The sequence below is a fragment of the Eschrichtius robustus genome, chromosome 6, assembly GCF_028021215.1.
Source record: "Eschrichtius robustus isolate mEscRob2 chromosome 6, mEscRob2.pri, whole genome shotgun sequence".
NCBI lineage: Eukaryota > Metazoa > Chordata > Mammalia > Artiodactyla > Eschrichtiidae > Eschrichtius > Eschrichtius robustus.
Genome location: NC_090829.1, coordinates 98,806,059 through 98,816,058, shown reverse-complemented (window position 1 = coordinate 98,816,058; position 10,000 = coordinate 98,806,059). Strand labels below are relative to the sequence as shown.

The 10,000-nt window shown below is 41.3% G+C and overlaps 1 protein-coding gene across 2 annotated transcripts in view; it reads left to right on the top strand.

The window, feature by feature from the left end:
- Positions 1–9,531: 9,531 nt before the first annotated feature.
- The window catches only part of TBC1D23 (TBC1 domain family member 23), a 67,360-nt gene continuing 66,891 nt past the window's right edge, over positions 9,532–10,000 (top strand). The window contains exon 1 of one of the 2 annotated variants that reach the window (XM_068546859.1): positions 9,532–9,680. In XM_068546859.1, the coding sequence (XP_068402960.1) occupies positions 9,628–9,680 (53 nt within the window). In that variant the 5' untranslated portion in view covers positions 9,532–9,627. The remainder of the gene's footprint in view (positions 9,681–10,000) is intronic. The other variant, XM_068546857.1, reaches the window with a different exon arrangement.

The window sequence follows — 10,000 nt, the reverse complement described above, 5'->3', positions numbered from 1 at the left end:
CCATTAAAGCATTAGTCACTCTCTGCCGTCTTTCTACCTTCCCGTTTTAAATTTGTTTTCCCATTCAAATCACGTGTAGCGTATTTAGAAACACATGTAACAAAGGGGCCTGCTCTATTCTGAAAGGCTGCCCTCTCACTTCTCTGAGGAAGTGACAACAGAGCTGAGATGTGAAGTAAGAGCAAGGTGTGTATATGTCGGAGGCTGTGTGTTTGGGGTGGGGATTTTTTCAGGGCAGAGACAGCATGCGCAGAGGCCATGTGTTGAAAGGCTTATTCAAGGAACAGACAGGAGGCCGGTGTAAGGGGGAGGGGAAGGTGCTATGAAAGGGGGCTAGAATGTTCAGGAGGTGCCAAACCAGGCAGGGCCCGTCCGCTCGTTTTCATATATCAATACATACACAACATGTACCGCTTTCACATACTCAGTCCACCGCACGTTTTCCTGCCTTGCTTTGACCTACTTTTATCTCACCTTTAGTACCAGTGACTGAATGACCTCCTTAAGAAAGTCTGAAAGTGTTTTTTTAATAAAATTCCAAACTTTTATTCTTATTACAAATAATGCATGCTCAGTGGAAAAAAGTCTAACAATTTATAGCTGTAGAAGGTCAATGTCCCCTCAAGTCGTGCCCAACCTAAACTATCACAGTTAACAATTCCACATATTCTTTTAGACCTTTCTGTGTGCATGTCCAAATATATATCTCACTTTTTTTGAAAAGTGGAATTATATTAGACACACCATTTTGCAACTTGCTTTTCTCCCCACCCTTTTGTTTTATTTAAAAATAAATAAAATGGTTAACACAATTCCTGGGGGATGGAGAAGTGACTTGCTGTTGGACCCAGCTTTTCAAGGCTAGGTAGAACCAGAACATGCACCAACTGAACTCTTCTGTTAGTGGTCATGGGGTGGGAGGGGAATTTTAAGAGGTTTTTTTAATTGAAAAATTTTCAGCTTTATTGAGGTATAGTTGACAAAATGGAAAGATATTTAAAGTGTACATGAAAAAAAGTGTACATGGTGATGATTTGATATACTTATTCATTGTGAAAAGATTCCTCCCATCTAGTTAATTAACACATCTACAACTTGTTTTTTTGCTTAATACATGGTAGACACCTTTCTGTGTCATTATATATAGCTTTACCTCATTCTGTTATATTTAACAGCAACATAGTATTTCATCATATAGAGGTACCATCCAATGATGGACAATTAAGTTGACTCCAATTTTTTTTGCCATTACAAGCCAAACAGTACATCAGTGAGCATCCTTGTGTATACTCTTGCTCAACTGTGCAAATATCTCTGTAAGATAAATTCTACAGAGAATATTTCTAAAGGTACGTATACTTCAGATGTTGATGAGTATTTCCAAATTCTAATCCAAAAACATTTGCACAAATTCACTTCCCATAGTGGCATATGAGAGTGCCCATTGCCAGTCTCTGTCTCCTGATTGGTTACCTCTCATCCTACAGAAAGAACAAGAATCCGAATTTTACAGGATTTGTATCCTTAGACCTAGTCCATTTTCTGGGCCACGGCCCTATTTCCAACTGCCTAATATATCCCATTTCCATCAAACCTCTATCTGCAACAGATCCCCCCCTGAGGGTTCTGCTCCTGCTGTGGCCACTATCATCAGGACCACACACCCCCTTCTTTTGTCTCATATCTGATCAGGAACTCAGTCTCTCATAATCTTTCTCTTCCCACAATCTTTCTCATTTTTATTACTTTTTTCTAGCTCTGTGGCTAATATTCCAGTTTAGGATCTTGCCCCTGGCTGACCTCCCTGTCTCTGATCTCTTCTACCTTCAATCCAACTGAACTCAATCCCCTGTTCATCTTTGTAAAACTGTCCTCGGGTCATAGAGTCCTCTAACATTTGAGAACCTTCAGTTGCTCTCCATTCCCTGCCAGACCCTGGCTGAACTGTCTCTCCCATCACTGGCCTACTCTCTGAACCTCCAACATGCCTGGTGCTTTTCTGCATTTGATCTTGTCAGTCCCTCCCTGAAGTTCTTTTCCTTATCTCTGCCTACCTGAACACTATCTACCCACTGAGCCTAAATATATCTGGGCAAAGAGATTTCCAGATGGAGGGAACACTGGGGTTGCAGATTATGTAGAGCCTCATAGGACATTGTAGAGACTGTGGCTAGATGAAATTGAAGCAGTATCATTATCTGTGAATATAAGCTTTGTCTCTGCTCACAGATTATCACCAAATGCTTTATACAAATCAAAGATTTAAAAAATAATAATGTTTTTATGGCAGGAAGAAATTATTTTGCTTCAGGTTAGAAAGGATGACACAAGATTTTGCCTCTCCCAGGAAGGATTTCATTAAGCAGAAGCAGAAACACTCAATTGAGCAATTGCACCTACTTGTGATATATAAGGACCCTGAAGTAATGTCCTCCCTCTTCTTCTTCTTTTTTTTTTTTTTAATTTTTTATTTATTTATTTACTTATTTTTGGCCGTGTTGGGTCTTCGTTTCTGTGCGAGGGCTTTCTCTAGTTGCGGCAAGTGGGGGCCACTCTTCATCGCGGTGCGCGGGCCTCTCACTATCGTGGCCTCTCTTGTTGCGGAGCACAGGCTCCAGACGCGCAGGCTCAGTAGTTGTGGCTCACGGGCCCAGTTGCTCCGCGGCATGTGGGATCTTCCCAGACCAGGGTTCGAACCTGCGTCCCCTGCATTGGCAGGCAGATTCTCAACCACTGCGCCACCAGGGAAGCCCTGTCTCTCTTCTTCTTCTTTTGTGTATCTTCATTAACTTATTTTTTAAATTTAATACAAACATGACAATCATTTCTACTAATAAAGAAATGCTTCTTAAATCATGATAGAAAACTACTTGCCTATTTGATCTAACTTGATTTCAGATTTCATATTTATTCATTACTAATTCATAGGGTTGTTGGGAGGATTAAATGAGTTAACAGAAGTGCTTAGAACAATGCCTAGGACATGGTAAATGGACTATAAGTGTTTGCAGCAATAATGTTACACACGCGCGCACACACACACACACACACACATGCACACAGTCCATTCGTCCATTTACTCATACAGCAGATTACAGCTATGTATCAAGTACTATGCTAGGCACTAGAAATGTGAAGACATATTAAGCTGGTCCCAAGGATATCAGGTCTAGCAGAGAAAACAAATATATAAGCATACAATTTTGAGGAATATTTAAGGGGTAGTGATAGCAAAAGGCAGGAATGAATAATTCTGCTTGAGAGAGAGGGTTACAAAGAAAATGTTGCTCAAGCCATATGGCTAAGCGTAACCAGTTGAAGGAAGTTAGAATGTAACAAAGCAGAGGAAGCAGGTTTTAACAAAGACATAAAGTCATGGAGTAGCAGGGCATATCTGGGGCCTGTAAATATAGAATGGCTGAGGGACTTCCCTGGTGGTCCAACAGTTAAGACGCCACACTCCCAATGCAGGGGGCCTGGGTTCGATCCCTGGTGAGGGAACTAATCCCGCATGCCGCAGCTAAAAGAAGAAAGATTTTGCATGCCACAACTAAGGATCCCGTGTGCCGCAACTAAGACCCGGCACAGCCAAATAAATATTTTTAAAAAATCAAGCAACTGACTTAAAAAATGTAGAATGGCTGAAGCATATGTTAAAAGGGAAGATGGGAAAGTACTCAAGATTCTGAGAGTATTGTATCCATGATAAAGAATTTAGACATTCTTTATAGGGGATAATGGGCAATTGAAGGAGTTTAGGTAAACTTCCATTTTAGAAATATTCAACAAGAGGCACAAATTCAAATACCTCTGAGGATCAAGCAAATAAAAAATGTGTAAATTGGGGGCTGGTCTAAAGTGGTGGGGAGTGGTGGAGGAGACAAAGTGAAAAGTGTATAAAGATATTCAAGTGATTAAAAATGACAAGAGAATAAAAGTTGCTAAGTAAATCTAGCCTGAGGGCTGCCAGTTTGAACCCCTAGTGTAGAGCCTGTGTTGACTCTTTGGGGAAGAGAGTGGAAGGAGGTTGGAGACTAATTAAGGAATCCCTTCATGCAAAACAAAATGAGGAGCAAAAGCAAGAGAAAAACTGCAGGGGTGGTGAAGAACGACCTGACTTGAAAAATGCCTAGGGAGGAAAATATGCATAGGTCCATGATGACCCATGGGAAATCAGAAGGAAAGAAAGCTAGAATAATTCCCAAGTTTCTGGCTTAGATGACTAGATATATAATAAAACCATTTACCTCTATAGAAATGGAATGGACTGGGGAGCAGGTAGACATAATGAGTTTGGTTTTAGCAATACTGAGTTTGGAGTGTTTGTGGGTCATCCAAGTGCAAGCTCTCAGCAGATGGCTAGATTCATAGATGCAAACTATGAAAGGCCAGGGTTGGAAATACAGATTTAGGAGTTAGGTTACAGATGGAAGTTAACAACACAGTAGTAGTTGATATTGTCTAGAAAAAAGTGTGAGCAAAATTATAGAGAAGAAATTCTTCATCTAAATGTTTTAAATGCTTTTGTTTCTGTGGTCATTTTCATATTCATTATATCCTAAGAATTCTTTTTACTTAATTTTTTAATTCTTCTTATGTGAATTTGGAATGTAGAAATGACAGTGATAAGCTGTACAATTTCTTTTTTTTTCCTTTTTTTTTAACTGAAGTGTAGTTGACTTAACAATGTTCTGTCAATCTCTGCTGTACAGCAGTGACTAAGTTATACACATATAGACATTCTTTTTTTTATATTCTTTTCCATTATGGTTTATCCCAGGAGATTGGATATAGTTCCCTGTGCTGTACAGTAGGACCTTGTTCTTTATCCATTCTAAATGTAATGGTTTGCATCTACCAACCCAGAACTCCCAGTCCATCTCTCTCCCTCCCCTCCTCCCCCTTGGCAACCACAAGTCTGATCTCTATGTCTGTGAGTCTCTCTGTTTTGTAGATAGGTTCATTTGTGCCATATTTTAGATCCCACATACAAGTGATATCATATGTATTTGTCTTTCTCTTTCTGACGTACTTCAGTATGATAATCTCTAGTTGCATCCATGTTGCTGCAAATGGCATTATTTCATTCTTTTTTATGGCTGAGTAGTATTCCATTGTATATATGTACCACATCTTCTTTATCCATGCACCTATTGATGGACATTTAGGTTGTTTCCATGTTTTAGCTATTGTGAATAGTGTTGCTATGAACATAGGGGTGCATGTATCTTTTTGAATTATAGTTTTGTCCAGGTATATGCCCAGGAGTGGGATAAGCTGTACAATTTAGCATGGGTATTAGAGAAACCAGTCTGTAAATAACATATTCATAGAAATTGTAATACATACCTGTATTTTTTACACATATCGTTAAAAGCATATATCATGCAATTTCATCCAAATACCTTAGATGGTTACTTGCTAACTCTTTTATTTGGAAAGACATATGCCTAAAAGGAAGGGTGAGTATAAGTGTATGAGGTGAATGGAGACAGATTATACGTAAAGAATAGCACAGCCATTGTCTAAAGATACTGTTTACATATTGTGAGTGTGTGAACCCACAAAAAGCAAGAAGTTAAGTTTTTAAAATGAAGGCTAGTTCCAGCTAACATATTGTTTACGATCTCTGTTTCTAACCAGCAGTGACTCAACCCTAATAAAAGCCTTTTGTCTGGAACATTTGGGAACAAATCTGGAATGAGGAAAGAGTGAAACAGGCTCCCACGTTAAAGCATAACTATCCCACACCCAAGAATGGGTCAATCCCTGTCCAAATGTTTACTTTGGGTCCATCTATATAACCTATTAAGAGTCAACTTCAATTAGCAAAGACAACTACTAGAAGGATAAGGGAGAAATATTATAGCTTCCAGCTCTTTTTATCACTGTTTGCTCAACACTTGCCCCCAATCCCAACCAGCTGTTTCTATATAGGTGAATGACTTCATCTATTCCAAAATACTTCAAAAAAAATCTTCAGTTCATTTAACAAATATTTATTGAGAATAGACTGTGTCATAATATGACTTAAGTACATATAATACAATATGAACTACATAATTACATAGTTATATGGCACACAACACCAAATAATAGATGAAAAATATTCTTTTTTTTTACAGTTTCATTCAAAACCAAGAAACTTTAATTTTCCCTTTATAAAAATGCAATTTGATTTTATCCAAGGATAATATAGAATAATACCATACTTTTCTATTTGGGCATGGGAGTACAAATAGCTGCAGAAGTGCAGGCAGATAACACACCCTATGTGGGTGATAGGATGTGCCTTTCTTGAAGACACATCTTGGAATGGCTGCATTGTGTACAGATCCAGATGGTCACCACTATTAGCATCACCAGGTCTATGAAAAAAGAAATTCCAACTTCCTCTGTTCCAGAAAGATATAAAGATATATAAAAGCAGGGAGAGCTTCTAGTGTCATTGATGGAATCTTCTCATAATTAGGAGAAAAGAGTAAAGAAAGAAAATACAGGGAGATAATTTCATAATAAAATCTTCTCTAGCTCTTGAAAATTTTTTGTTTTTTTTAAGCAGAGATTTACTACTAGAATTTAACAAATTCTACTTGTAATCCCATGCTTATATTTTTTAAAGCTCGTAACAATCCAGGTAAAAGGCAGGACTTTGAGATTTTTTTTTAAAGCACAAAAATACTCAGAAAGTTACACCCATAAAAACTTGTAGCCAGCTATAAAATGTTCTTTGGGCATAGTGATATCCTTGTCACCTCAGGAAGTGAGGCATGTTGGGGAAAATATGGACAAACTGGATCCAGATGAAGAGGAAGGACTTATCAGAAAACTCATCAACCACGGAGTCTACGCTAACTCAGGAGCCTGGATATCAAACACAAGCAAACACTTGATATATTTTAAATGGAATAATACTTTTACCACATGGAGTATTAAGCAGTCACTGTTTTAATTACACTGAGAATGAATTACAATTGAGGGTTATGATCACCTTAATCAATGAACAACTGCTTGTCATGTCACTGAATTAACAGTTTTACAAAACATTTTAGAAAACTTCTGAAAATCCACTGACAGCAATTGAAGAGACCCAGCAGAGGTCCTGAATATCAGGATGGTAATCTGACCTAGATTCATGTCTTTTATTCTTTTTGATAGCTGTCATCTAAACTCTCACTCCATATTAAAAGAAATTTTCCCCATAGAAGGACTGAACATCATGCAGAGATCCTTGGCTTAGAAGTAGGTGCAATAATGTGGCTCTGTATTATCTCCCCTTTGGGAAGAGAATGAACATGTTTTTGGTTGTAAATGCAAGAGCTGTACTATGCTTTGTGCTTATTTAATCAAATAGTTTTAAAAATTATGAAATATTTTAGATACCAAAGTATAGACTCTATAAAGAATACTGAACACCTATGTAGCCATTTCTCAGCTCTTTAGAAACAAAATATTAAAAATATAATTGAAGCCATTTCCTCTCCTCCCACAAATGTAACTGTGAGAACTGCAGAACTCCTGGCACCTAACAGCTCTGTCCAAACCTTGCACTAAGAGACTTGATCAAACTCTAGCATGGTTTTTAGCAACTTAAGGCTGTGTCCCTAGGATGACCCTGGCCTCCAATGTACCCCATTAAAATGCCTGATTGAGAAAGTGCAATGGCTGCCAGGAGAGTTTACTGTTTGATCTAGCCAACACCTGATGATAGGTTACTGACATCTCTTGGAGCATTTACTACAAAGGGCTTACATCTGTGAATATGTATCTCTTACAACTTAGACGTGTCCTTCTCAAGGACCTGAGAGCCATTCCTCTGAAATGTAATCATCAAGAAGGGCAGGGTCTCTGTCTCTCAGGCTGTGTGGGAGGGAAGAATCCTAACCTCGAAAATTGCCAGCTAGCAGACACAGCTGGTCTAATCACAATTACACTGACCAATGCTTTGTAATTTTTCACTTGTCTGACTCTGAGTCCCGCTCTCCCTGCTCCCTCCTTCTCCCCTTAAAACCCCTAATCACCTCTGCACAAATCAGAATGGAGCTCAGCCCATTCCCCTACTGTCTGTAGTTTCTGAATAACATCTGTTTTCACTACTTAACTAATGTCTGGTTTTGTTTATCTTTGAGAACTGCCATTCCAATTTTTCTATATATCATCTTGTGCATTTTTTAAAAGCACATACATACTATAAAAATGTATATTGTGCTGCCTATTTTTAGGATTATTATTATTTTTTTAAATTTATTTATTTTATTTATTTTTGGCTGCATTGTTTCTTCATTGCTGTGCGCGGGTTTTCTCTAGTTGCGGAGAGCGGGGGCTACTCTTCGTTGCGGTGCGCGGGCCTCTCACTGCGGTGGCTTCTCTTGTTGCAGAGCACGGGCTCTAGGCGTGCGGGCTTCAGTAGTTGTGGCTCGCGGGCTCTAGAGCGCAGGCTCAGTAGTTGTGTGGCGCACGGGTTTAGTTGCTCCGCAGCATGTGGGATCTTCCCGGGCCAGGGCTCGAACCCGTGTCCCCTGCGTTGGCAGGCGGATTCTTAACTACTGCGCCACCAGGGAAGCCCATGTGCTGCCTATTTTTAAAGCCAAATATAAATCACACCATACTTTACCTACCCTTCCGCAATGTTTGTTCATTTAACATCATATTTTCCAGATTTATCCATATTGTTACATGTGGCTCTACTTCATCAGCATTAGGTCCAGGGCTTACAAAAGCATCTCCCTAGGTCCATCTTCCTGCACCTGTGCTCAGCCCTACGCCCAGGGATGGTCAAGGGAAAACAAAAAGCCAGTGCTTTGCTGGTGATGGTAGACACCGAGCTTGGATGTGGAGGCCGAGGAGTCCATCCACGTGGAGTGAAGGGGAAGTAGGGTGGGAAGAGAAGGAACGTGGCAGCTCTCCTTGCTTGGAAGTCCAGAGTTCTAGAATTCTAAATTTAGACTTGACCTTCTATGTTGTTAGAAAGATATGTTTATAAAGGTGGGAGGCTAGAACATATTTCCTTTACTGTTTAGCTTTAAAAAAAAAAAAAACTTTTAAAGTATTCAAACATAAAGTACGTGGCCTCCATTTGTACTTCTGACCGCGCCCCACAAACACGGGTGAGCGTGCCTTTTCCTTACATCCCACTCTTTTCTCAAACACAGCTGTTGCACTAGGAAATGGCCCAAATGTGGCTATGCTCCTATCTCCGCCTTCCCTGTGGAATTCCCACCTCCCCTCGCCTCTCCACTATTTAAGACAATCAAATATGACTTTAAGCAGGACGCCAAGACGCAAAGCAGACGCTAACTGGACGCCAAGAAGCGACGCTCTCAAGGGCCTCCTACTGGGACGCACGCCCTCGCCAAGCCCCGCCCACTGCGCCTGGCCCGGGCCCCGCGGCATCCTGGGACATGTAGTCTTTGGAGGAGCAGCGGCTCTCCACGTTCCCTCCTCCAAGTTACCTTTCGCCCTCGGGACGTCGTGACGTTGCGTTCCTCGCGTCGTCGCCTCTTCCCTCTTCCTTTCCCTCTCCAGAAGCTCAGTCCCAGACTTCCGAGGACCTTTTACGACGTTGGGTCTGAGTCGGTCTCGGCGCCGGGTCCACTTTTCGGCAAAGTGACGTGGACGTCAACAGCAATGGCGGAAGGCGAAGAGGTCCTGCCACTGCCAACGCCGGGCGGCGACGGCTGGTGAGTGAAAGCCCCGGGCTGCTTTGCACTGCCTTTCTATTCTGCCTTGTCACCACCCTGCGGGTCCCCGCGGCACCGGCAGGCGCCGGCATGGAACGGGAAGCCCAGTCCTCGAAGTCCGGCGCCCTGCCCCGCCCCCTCTGCCTACTGGCTCTCCTCTGCCAGCCCAGTCCTGCCCCAGGGGCTAAGCCCGGACTCGAAGGGAGAGGGGTGTCGTCCAGCTGCTGGGTCTCAGTTCGGCCCTCCCCGTTCATCCGCCGGTTTCCAAACTGTGCTGGAGAAGGGTGGCTTCAGGGTTGGGTTTGGCCGGAATTCTTGGC